The sequence below is a fragment of the Macaca fascicularis genome, chromosome 7 (genome assembly GCF_037993035.2).
Source record: "Macaca fascicularis isolate 582-1 chromosome 7, T2T-MFA8v1.1".
NCBI lineage: Eukaryota > Metazoa > Chordata > Mammalia > Primates > Cercopithecidae > Macaca > Macaca fascicularis.
The window spans coordinates 138,621,567-138,633,931 of NC_088381.1; the positions used below are offsets into that span (position 1 = coordinate 138,621,567).

The 12,365-nt window shown below is 42.6% G+C and overlaps 1 protein-coding gene across 10 annotated transcripts in view; it reads right to left on the reverse strand.

Annotated features, from left to right (window-relative positions):
• MAP3K9 (mitogen-activated protein kinase kinase kinase 9) overlaps nt 1-12,365 on the reverse strand; it is an 88,637-nt gene that overhangs the window by 20,064 nt on the left and 56,208 nt on the right. For 9 of the 10 annotated variants that reach the window (XM_065548973.2, XM_065548972.2, XM_065548971.2 and 6 more), the window contains 3 exons: nt 7,478-7,626; nt 6,373-6,548; nt 168-408 (listed from right to left, as the gene is read on the reverse strand). In XM_065548973.2, the coding sequence (XP_065405045.1) occupies nt 168-408; nt 6,373-6,548; nt 7,478-7,626 (566 nt within the window). Of the gene's footprint in view, nt 1-167; nt 409-6,372; nt 6,549-7,477; nt 7,627-10,053; nt 10,209-12,365 lie in introns of those variants that run through there. The other variant, XM_073997650.1, reaches the window with a different exon arrangement.

Sequence of the window (12,365 nt, forward strand, 5' to 3'; positions counted from 1 at the left end):
TTCAGCATGCCAGTCTTTCCACTGAACAGAATGGCCCATTTCAAACAGGCTGGAGTTTGAGCCCCAGGGTGTCATGTTTCCAAGCTCAGTCCCCGGCTCCCATAAACCCTCTGCCACACCAGCTGCTTGCCCTGCTCCCCCTTCCCAGCCGGTCCCCGGCCACTGACCGGAAGGGAGGCTGATGCGGTTGCCATCCTTGAGCTTCAGCCGGCTCTTCCTGAACTTGCCCTTGCGTTTCTTCACTCGGGGCTTCTCCTGGCACAGCTGGTGGATGATGATGTTGAGCTCCCGTTCCAGGATGTCAATCTCCCGCTCCGCCAGCTCTTGCTCCCGACGCCGCAGCAGTTCCTCCTGGTTCTTCTGCTGCAGCGCAGCCCGTGTCAGCTCCTCCTCCCATGTGCGAAGTTCCTGCAGGAAGAGCAGAACCATCAGAGAAAAGACTGGGGTGCTTAGTGCAGAGGGGCTCTGGGGTGAGGCCTGAGAGCCCTCAGAGGGCTCATGGTGACCTGGAGAGTTCTCCTATGATGCTCAGTGAAGAGAGAGGATTAGATAGCTGGTAAATGAACATCAGACCACCTTGAATGGTGGGGAAAGGAAGGCTCAGAACAGCCATACTGAGGGGACAGCCAGAGAAGCTAAAGCCACAGGCCAAGCCCTAGAGATGGGGGCTAAGAGTTCTAGTTGCTCCTTTCTTCTTCATTAAAATTGCCTGAGATTATATATATATATATACACACATATATATATATATATATATATATATACACACATATATATATATATATATAGGTTTGACTAGAAAATATAATCATGTATTTATTTACAGACTTGGTTCTACTTTACTTTCTATTTTTTGAGACAGAATCTCATTCTGTCACCCAGGCTGGAGTGCAGTGGTACGATCTCAGCCCACTGCAACCTCTGCATCCCTGGTTCAAGTGATTTTCATGTCTCAGTCACCAGAGTAGCTGGGATTATAGGCATGCGCCACCAAACCTAGCTAATTTTTTTGTATTTTTAGTAGAGATTAGGTTTTACCATGTTGGTCCCCTTCCCCTCCTGGCATCAAGTGATCCATCTGCCTCAGCCTCTCAAAGTGCTAGGATTACAGGCGTGAGCCACTGCGCCCAGCCAAATTTTTTCTATTATATAAAAGATGTTTTTTCACCAGAGGCAATGGCAACAAAAGCCAAAATTGACAAATGGGATCTAATTAAACTACAGAGCTTCTGCACAGCAAAAGAAACTATCATCAGAGTAAAGAGGCAACCTACAGAATGGGAGAAAACTTTGCAATCCATCCATCTGACAAAGGGCTAATATCCAGAATCTACAAAGAACTTAAACAAATTTACATGAAAAAAACCCCATCAAAAAGTGGGTGAAGGATATGAACAGACACTTCTCAAAAGAAGACATTTATGCAGCCAACAAACATATGAAAGAAAGCTCATCATCACTGGCCACTAGAGAATTGCAAGTCAAAACCACAATGAGATACTATCTCACATCAGTTAGAATGGTGATCAGTAAAAAGTCAGAAAACAACAGATGCTGGAGAGGATGTGGAGAAATAGGAAAGCTTTTACACTGTTGGTAGGAGTATAAATTAGTTCAACCATTGTGGAAGACAGTGTGGCAATTCCTCAAGGATCTAGAACTAGAAATACCATTTGACCCAGCAATCCCATTACTGGGTATATACCCAAAGGATTATAAATCATTCTACTATAAAGACACGTGCACACGTATGTTTATTGTGGCACTATTCACAATAGCAAAGACTTGGAACCAACCCAAATGTCCATCAATGATAGACTGGATAAAGAAAATGTGGCACATATACACCATGATACTATGCAGCCATAAAAAAGGATGAGTTCATGTCCTTTGTAGGGACATGGATGAAGCTGGAAACTATCCTTCTCAGCAAACTAACACAAGAACAGAAAACCAAACACCACATGTTCTCACTCTAAGTGGGAGTTGAACAATGAGAACACATGGATACAGGGAGGTGAACGTCACACACCCTGTGGGGGGTGGGGGGCTAAGGGAGGAAGAGCATTAGGAAAAATACCTAATGTAGGCAACGGGTTGATGGGGTGCAGTTAACCACATGGCACATGTATACCTATGTAACAAAACTGCACATTCTGCACATGTACCCCAGAATTTAAAGTATAATTTAAAATAATAAAACAAAAAACAAACAAAAAGATGTTTTTTATACCAGAGCCAACTTAATCCAGCTTAAAATGTGTCCACGGTACATAAATCATCCTCCAGGTAACACCTAACAATCAAATAAAAATATATTTCCAGGGTGGCTGCTCAAAAGCTATGTGAGGCATGTCCTCTGAATCTTTATGTTCACTTGAGGAATGAATCCACTGAGGTATGTGGTTTCAACTTTCACCTTATCTTAAAGGACAATGATTTGCTCTGGAAGAATCATGAAAGCATAGCAAGGAAAAAAGAGAACATTTCCTGAGGTCTTTTTCAGGTACTTGCTCTAGAACCAAATTTGGCTGCTGCTCTACACACTCCACTGAAATGAACTGTTCAATGAGCACAGGAGATGCCACCGCAGAGCAGGCTGTGCCCCTGCAAGTCTGAAGGACAGTCAGTCACACTGCTAGGGGGAGAGCTGAAGCCAGAAAGCTGGAGGGTGAAAGTGGGACAAAGTCCCATTTGGAATTTCATCTTGTGACCCAAGAATGGTCCCTTTTGTCCTGCGCTGAGAACAAAGGCGGGAGCCACATCAGATGGCAGAACCTCTTCCCTACCTCCCTTTTCTCCTTCCTCATGAGTTCAGAAGTGAGCCCAGCACTGAATTTCTGGAAAGAGGGGAGGGGATATCGAATCAGGAAACAGGAGAGAAAACAGGAAAGAAAACAAAACATGTCTACAAAAATTTTAAACCTACAATTAAAACTGTTAATGCTGGTTACCCTGGGCCTTGCATTAAAGTGGAGTGTGGGGTAGAACCTGGAAAGAGCCATGTCTGAAAAAGCAGGATATTTCTTCAATAAAGGAGCCACAGCAACACTTCTGTGGTTGAAACCTAATTTCTCAATGAAATACTCACTATAAGTAACCATTCTGGATTAAAACAAAATAGTGTAGAAAGAGAACCTAGAGCTAGAAAAAAGGCATGTGAACCCATGCTGGGGAAGCTGAGCAGGAGGTAAACAGTAGAAGAGAGGAAAGAGATCAAGAAATGAATATCATATTCTGATGCTACAAACTCTTCATTCAGCTTGTCTTCCATCCCCAGGAGAACGTCAACTTAGCCATAAAAGTGATCCCAGCACTTTGGGAGGCCTGTAACCCCAGCACTTTGGGAGGCCGAGGCGGGTGGATCACCTGAGATTGGGAATTTGAGACCAGCCTGGCCACCATAGTGAAACCCTGTCTACTAAAAACACAAAAATCAGCTGGGCATGGTGACGTGTACCTGTAATCCCAGCTACTTGGGAGGCTGAGGCGGAGAATTGCTTGAACCTGGGAGGCAGAGGTTGCAGTGAGCCGAGATCGTGCCACTGCACTCCAGCCTGGGTGACAGAGCAAGACTTTGTCTCAAAACAACAACAAAAAAGGAATAGAAAAGAAATGACAAAAGAATTAGCACATTGAAAAGCGTCTAGCATGTGGTAGGTGCTCAGTGGTTGAATTACTACTGAGTCAATAAATGAATGAAGAGAAATGATAATAGGAGATAGAGTGCAATTTTATGAATGAAATCCTTTATGGGAACATATATTTATCACAAGTTCCTGAGAGTTGAACTTGAACTACTTCTTCCTTGATGAAATAAACCTCAAATTAATTGCTGTGCACCCTCCAAATCTTTGTTTCTCTGTCTTGTGATTTTGTTTTCATTACCAAGAAAAGAAAAATTCATGGAAGATGCCGAAAAAATACTCCTGATTGGTTGATTTTGCTGTTAAGTGTAAAAGTTTAAAAGTCAAAGCGAATTTCAAGCTTCCTAAGTCCTCGTCTCCTCCATGCTCTTGTCTAAGGAATGGTTTGGCTCTAAGCCTCTCTCTTTAATGGAACACAAACCCCAGATGACACCAATGCATTCTCACAATAATACTTAGAAGCGGTAGGTTGATCCAACTTGAGGAATTAGCTGAATTATAGGGTAAATCAGGATATTTGGGGAATATACACCTATGACACCATTCACCTGGAGGACCCTTAAACATGTTGAATCTCCTACTTGTGTATCACCTATTTGTGTTGCACAGTTTGCAAATCACATCTTCCACAACAGAATGAGTTAAGAAGAATCTCTCCAGAGAGAAAGCACATCTTACTCTCACTTACCAAACAACAAGCCTTATAACAGACAGACATCATAGCATGGTGGCTAAGAGAAAGAACTCTGGAACAAACTGCCTATTCAGGTCCCAGCTTCACCACCATTAACTGTGTGGCCTTGAACAAGTTAATATGGGCATCACATGCAATATGGAGTTAACAGCACTGACATCATTGACACAGACAATTATTATCTCATTAAATACGATAATTCATGAATATGGCACATAGCACATGCTCTACAAATGTTAGCTATCATAAGAATGAGTTTGATTTCCTAGTAACTACTTACTGACAAAATCCAACCTTCATTTTTCTGACTGGTTGGTACCCTTATAATTTCATCAATTAAAAGAAAGTAACCAAGGGCCAAGGGTCAGTGATGCAGCAATAAAAAAAAAAAAAAGGCCAGCAACTCTTGGGATTCTTCTAGCTGGAACAGTATTTAGGGAGAGGAACAGTCTTTTGTAATCACTCTGCTCAACAGTCAGTGCAGGTCCACCCACCGGGGTCCCTAAAGAGTCACTGTAAGCTCACTCCATTCTTCTAGAGAATGCTCATTGACTTGGCAAACAGTAGTATGTTCAGAATTGCTATGTTCCATAAAAAGAGTTTAATATCTTCAGATCAGCTCCAGAAATTATTTGTAAGTCATTTGTGTAGAACAAAAATGACATTGATAAGGTTTGGCTGTATCCTCACCTAAATCTCATCCTGAATTGTAGTTTCCATAATCCCCATGGGTCATGGGAGGGACCAGGCGGAGATAATTGAATCATGGGGGTGGTTCCCCTATCCTGTTCTCGTGATAATGAGTTAGTTCTCACGAGATCTGATGGTTTTATAAGGGGCTTCTCTCTTTGCTGGGCACTTATTCTTCTTCCTGCCACCATGTGAAGAAGGACCTGTTTGCCACCATGATTGTAAGTTTCCTGAGGCCTCTCCAGCCCTGTGGAACTGTGAGTTGATTAAACCTCTTTCCTTTATAAATTAACCAGTCTTGGGTATGTCTTTATTAGCAGCATGAGAACAGACCAATATAATATTACAAAAAATATAGGTTTTTGGAATCAGAAGACCCACATTCAAGATTCTGCTTTCCCACTTACTAACTCTGTTACTTCAGGCAAGTTGCTGACCCTAAGCTCTGAGATGGAAACAATAGTAACACCTGGCCTACACACTGATGGCAGGAGCCATAGGACTCCTGGATAAAACAGACAAAAAGGTCTCATCAAATTTTTTAGTGGAAAAAGTGGGAAACCATAAAGCCACAAACAATTTTAGCTATCATTATTATCATGTGGCTATTAACTTCCCAAATTCCCATAGTGCAGAGTGAGAAAATAAAAAATAAATTAACAAAATCTATAAAGACTTCCCTCTTGCTCCTAGCTACATCCCTTAGATTTAGCCCTGCCCCTATATAAGCAAAATAACTGCATGTATTGCAAAATAACTGCATGTAACTGGTTTCACCTGTGTGTGTACACTGACTGCTAGGGACACAGCAAGGAGTCCAGAAAGGGGGAACAGAAAGGGCCATTTAGGGAATGGCCACCAAACAAAAAGGCAGATCTCTGGTAGACTAGGAGTCTCTGAACTCCCTGGTTGGTTTGGGCTTAAAATACTTTCCATAAAAACACAAAAAATGCCACACAATTTCAGATTTATGGTATTTTTAGCCCATATTCTATTTCTGATTCTGATGTCAAAAGACACTGGAAGGATGTTCTGATAACTATCCTCAAGGTTGAAGTATCCCTATATCAAGTTAACCTCCCTCTAGAAGTCTATTGTAGAATCAAGAAACATTTCCAGAACCTCTCATATTTCCAGCTGACAGGGTGAGACATCCCACTGGCAATTGCCCAACTGCATTCTTCTCTGGTTTGGATAATTAAGTAGATACCAAGCAGGAAGGTGGGCATGTTAGAATTAAGATGGTCAGTCAGACTTGGTCCAGAGGTCCCAGTGGGTGAGGTCTACTAATTCAATGCATATCTTTTTTCTTTTCGTTTTTTTTTTTTTTTTTTTTTTTACCTTCTCTTTGGCCCTGAGTTGGTCAAACATCTCCTGAATCTCGTGTTTCCAGTCATCCTGCAGGCAGTGGAAGGAGTCCTTGGGCATTTCAAAGAAACCAGACTCCTCTATGGTGGTTAGCTGGTCCAGGATATTCGTGAAAGATGGTCGTGAGTGGGGATCAGGATTCCAGCAGTCTGAATAGAACATGTGAATACTCAGACAGCATGAATGGTCAGAGGCAAACATATAAGACTTAGGCTATTACATGGCCTTACTTCCCAGAAAACTACCTCTTACTTCTTCCAGAAACAGAGATTAGAATTTAGGTAACCTCAAATAAGGCTCAGGAAGTGAAGCAAACTGCCCACCATTACAACCATAATGAGTGAAAACGGAAATGAAATGCAGCAGTTCTGTACTCATTCCATTCTGGCTGTTAATTAAGGGTAAGAAAAGTGAGCCCAAAGAGTTTTCTTATGCAAAGCACCACCACAACACAATTTACCATGTTACTACCTGATTCAAGAATAGACAAATGGGGAATGATGCCCTGGGCTTCAGTTTCCCATAAATAAATGAATTAGCCTTCCCCCACCCACAATAGGATGATGAGGAGGTGAGGATGAAAAGCATTCTAGTGGGAGTCAGAGAAAGTGAATTCTATCTAATCCCAGCTCAGCCACTCCCTAATGGGGCAGCCACCTATCTACTCAACTTCGCTTAGCTTTAGATTCCTTAGTTACAAAATTATGGGGTTTGACTAGATGACTTTTAGAGTTCTTTCTCCAAAGATGTTCTTCACATCTCTTGAGGTATTCAGAGGTCCCGACATAAAAGTTACTGTACTTTCTGATTTTGCATTACATAATAATATGCTAAATACTGGATAGCAGGCTTTTGTTACTAATTTCACTTCTACAGTCCCTGGAGATGTGACCTCCTTGCAGCAGGATGTGGACGTCATCTTGAAGAAGCCTTTCCAGTCGCCCATAGGATTCCTCCTTAGGTGACTGAAACTTTATCTCCTCTTTCAGTAACTGATCTCATAGAATTGGCCAAACTCTACCCAGTGCTTATAAGAGGCAAAGTGTCTCCAGTTTGGTTCAGGCCAGGGTTTACTTACCTTCCATGAGTTTGGCAAAAGGCTCTGGGCATGTAGAAGGAATAGGAAGGGCGAGTTTGTTCATGGCCACTCCATAAGCGACCGCTAAGCCATCAATGCCTCGAAAGGGCACTTCACCAGTCAGCAACTCCCAAAGTAGCACCCCGTAGCTAAGGAGAGGAAGAAGACAGAAGCCATGTAAAAAACTTCAGGTACAACTTCACTGCAATAGCTCATGAGTCTTTTCTGAGCATCCCACATTCTCTCCAACACATAGTGAGACTAATGAAACAGAAATACTAATGTGATATAAAAGGGAAACCATAAAGCCTACTAGCTAAAAGCAAAATCTCCGCAGTCAAGTATACTTGCTTGGTTTTCAAGTTTTCTTCCATAATTCCTTAGCTATATGACCTTGGGCAAGGCACTACACCTCTTTAAGCCTCTAATTCCTCATCTGTAAAGCACAAATAACACTATCAGTCTGGCAAGGCTATTGTTGAATTAAATGAGCTACTATAGTGTTTAAATAAGTGCCCAATGGCCATAGCTCTTTCGTTATCATTATTGTTTTGTTTTGTTTTTAAGATGGAGTTTCGCTCTGTCGCTGAGGCTGGAGTGTAGTGGTGCAATCTCGGCTCACTGCAACCTCCATTTCCTGGGTTCAAGAGATTCTCCTGCCTCCACCTCCTGAGTAGCTGGGATTATAGGCGTGTGCCACCATGCCTGGCTAATTTTTGTATTTTTTGTAGAGACAGGGTTTTACCACATTGGCCAGGCTGGTCTCTGAAACTCCTGACCTCCTGTGATCCTCCCGCCTCAGCCTCTCAAAGTGCTGAGATTATAGGCATGAGCCACCTCATCTGGCCTGTTATCATTATTATTAAAGAAATAAACTGGGAGAAGAGGCAGCCTCCCAAGTATAATTTTTTTTCTGTTTTAAGAAAACTTCAGCTTTTGTCACAGATACATTTTTTTCCCCAAAGTGCTAGGATTAACAGATTTTTTTTTTAGCTTTACAAAAAAGCAGAGCGCTAACCACTCAAAGCAGATTTTGTTCCTATAAAAGATTTCTTTAAATGCCCACTAGGTTGAATAGATTTCTGTCCCTAGATCAGTGTGAGTGGGTTCTTAACGGAGATCTTTGTCTAATTCAAAGAGAAAAGTTTCACAAGGGTAGACCACATCGGTAGAACAGAGCAGCGCATCAGCTGCGAGAACTTCAGTGTGCCCTCCCTATCTTTCAAGTCCACATAAAGAACTTCTTTTCTCATGTCCGATGAGTCAGTGAATGTGGAGTACAAAGATTAATAGAAGAATTATTCTGTGAATTCACGATCAGAACCAGACACAATCACACAGCACTCAGTCCTTCCAGGAATAAGTCAGGACGAGAAACCACAAGGCTATGAATAGTTAGAAGAATGGCTCTCCTTATGTTTTCAACACCAAACTCAACAATAAGTCTTGCAACCAGTAACAAAGGTCATATTCATTTAAACAATAATAATAGGACAGGCGTGGTGGCTCACGTCTGTAATCTCAGACTGTCAATTCAGCCTTTGGGAGGCCAAAGCAGGCAGATCACTTGAGGTCAGGAGTTCAAGACCAGCCTGGCCAACATGGCGGAACTCCATCTCCACTAAAAATACAAAAGTTAGCCAGGTGTGGTGGTGGTGCACGCCTGTAATCCCAGCTACTTGGGAGGCTGAGGTAGGATGGTCACTTGAATCTAGGAGGCGAACGTTGCAGTAAGCCAAGATCACACCACTGCACTCTAGCCTGGGTGACAGAGTGAGACTCTGTTTCAAAATAATCAATAATAATAATAATAATAAATCCAGTAGCTATTTATCACGAAACTTTATATGTGAAGACCGCGAAGACACTTTACAAACATCACTGTGAATCTCTACAATTCTGATAGGTATTATCAACATTTTGCACATAAGGAAAGCAAGTTTTAGACATGTTTAGGAGCGTTTTACCAAGGGCATACACAGAGTAAGTACATCATGGTGGGCCCAGACCAATTGTCAATTTCTTCCCCCTAGAATACCTTCTACCATTTCTCTGCTTGGTAAACTCTAATCATCTTTCAAGATCCAACTCAAATGTCCCACCATTTATTCATTCATCAGATGATGGCTTTACCCCAGTGAGGACTTCAAATACTATCATTTTCTTTATGCATCTTACCAGGAAAAACCAAAACGCCTGGTAGCCAGTTGGTCTTGACTTGTCTAGACAGGAGATGGATTTTAGTTTGGAGGCTTATGGGAATAGCGTTGGACACTTTACAATGCCTTCCCGACATCCCCAGATGTTACTTAGTCTGTTTGGGCTGCCATACATTGTAGTTGTTTGTCTGCTAGCCTATGGGCTCCTAAAGACCAGGGAAAATTGTTTTCAATCTTTGCATTCTCAGGACCTAGCCCAAGCTCTGGTACACAGGAAGCACTCATAGATGTGTGAGTGAGTGGGTGTGTGGGTATGGGAGTGAGCGCATGGTCAGACAGTCCTGCAGGCTGCCCTGGGTCCTCTAGAGGAAAACCCAAACATCATTAAGAATTGTACTATTACACTTCCTGACAAACCTTTCATGTGACTTATCCAGGTAGTGGTCATGCTGGGGAGCTTCTACCAGGTGACCTCCAGGAACTCTCAGCACTGCCAACCAGATTCCTAGGTCAAAGCCACTGTTATCCTCCATTGCTTGCTCTTGGAATTAATGCCCACTTCCATCCTGGAGAATAAAAACCAAAGGTCCCACAGAACCCCTTTCTCCCAACCAGGCAAAGACAGTGGTATCTGGGCCCTAACTACCTGGAAAGATCACAGAGTGTTTCATGTTCTGTTTGTGTCCCTGCATCCCTTCTGTGACAGTTTTCACACTGAGCTCTAAGTGTCCTGTGAAGGTGTCTCAGACCTTCTGGAAGCAAGTGGGGGGGGGGGGGATGAAGTGGGGGGGGGAAGTTAATGGGACTGGGACTGGCCCCGTTAGCTCCAGCCAGGGCAGCTCTGGGCTTGTTTCTTTGTTTGTCTGCATTCTATCCCACTTCAGAGGTTCTACAGCTAAAAGGAATGTTAGAACTACTGCCCAAATAGGCAGAATGCTACCAGAGAAAGATTTAGACAGACTCAGGTCAAATGCCTGTTTTATCACTTAACAGCTATGTGCCATTAGAAGCAAGGTCGCCTCTCCAAACCTAATTTCCTCATCCCTATAACAAAGACAGCAATACCGACCCTACAGAAGAGTTACAAGGAATCACTAACGATAGCAACTAACCCTCATCCAGAAATTACGATCTATGGCTAGTAGACCTGTGGTTTCTCCAAAAGGGCCTGAAATGAGAATGTGTCTGAGGAGGCTTATGTAGAGCTACAATGTTGGTGAGAGCTTTGCTGAGGGACACTGGCATTCAGAGAAGAAGCCTTTCTGGGGCTGACTACACTAGTTTTCCTCTGCCAATGTCCCTCTTTATTTTTACAATGGAAGGTGGGTGATATAAATAAAGACTTGGTATTCTGTTGGCAGGAAAAAAGACTGGAGAAATTCAAGAGAAATACAAGTTTACATGGATCTGAGCTCCAGGGAGACGTGGGCAGTAGAAGTGGATGCGATTTACCTCAGGTTTAGCCAACTTAGTTGCCCTCCCAAGGTTAAAAGGTCAAGAAGTCCTTTGAAGACCATTTGCAAGCAGCCTTGAAGAACTCATTCAGCTAAGTCACTGCTTCCGAGTGCCTCCCTGCAACACAGACTCACCAGCTCCCACAGTGCTGCCAGTAATTTCCTAAAAGTCCTCACTGCCTAACTAAACCCTCAGAAAATTTACTCTTAGTCAATAATTAATCACCTCCCGAGGCTTGGTAATCCCTTCAACCATTTCCTAGGATCAGAGGTGGAGGATGTTTGATGTTTTTTCAAAGTGAGGAAAAGTGGACAGCCACCTTTCTTGACAAAAGGCACAGCAACTCCATGCCTGTGCTGGGCCAGAGCTCTATTTTGTAGTAACCTGCATCATCTCGCCACTGTCAGGTCAGGGTCCATGCTCTGAAAGGAAATGACCAGTCTCCCTTGAATGAGGTGGGCTGGGGAATGTCTTGCACTTGGTAATTATCTGTGATTCCACATTCTAGGAACCATACTGACTATTAAATAATCTTTGACAAAGATAATTGTACTAACATATGTGAAAGCACTTTGTAAATTGAAAGTAGCATATAACTCTTCTTCTTAACTGAACCCTCATTCAAAACGATGATATATTAACATATATGTAATATATACATTGATAAACTTATTGACATAACATATTTATTAATGTGATTATATGTTCATGCTATATTACATTCAAAAAGCAACTTACAAAACAGAAAGATCCCACTAGGGATAGGCCCAAGAGCACGTGAATAGGAGTAAACACACCCAAACATCAATACACATTATCTCTATAAGTGGGTTCACGGTGATTTTCTTTTCCTGTCTTTTCTTATTTATCCATATTTTCAAAGTTTTTCTATAGAAAATGTTTTACTATTGTAATTTTGAGACAGAGTCTCGCTCTGTCGCCCAGGCTGGAGTGCAGTGGCGCTTTCTCGGCTCACTGCAAGCTCCACCTTCCGGTTCACGCCATTCTCCTGCCTCAGCCTCCTGAGTAGCTGGGACTACAGGCGCCCGCCACCACGCCCGGCTAATTTTCTGTATTTTTAGTAGAGACCGGGTTTCACCACATTAGCCAGGATGGTCTCGATCTCCTGACCTCGTGATCCGCCCGCCTCAGCCTCCCAAAGTGCTGGGATTACAGGCATGACCCACCATGCCTGGCCACTACTGTAATTTTTAAAATTTAAAATGATTAAGAAAATGCCTCCACCTCATCCCACATCCAACAGGCAAGAAGGC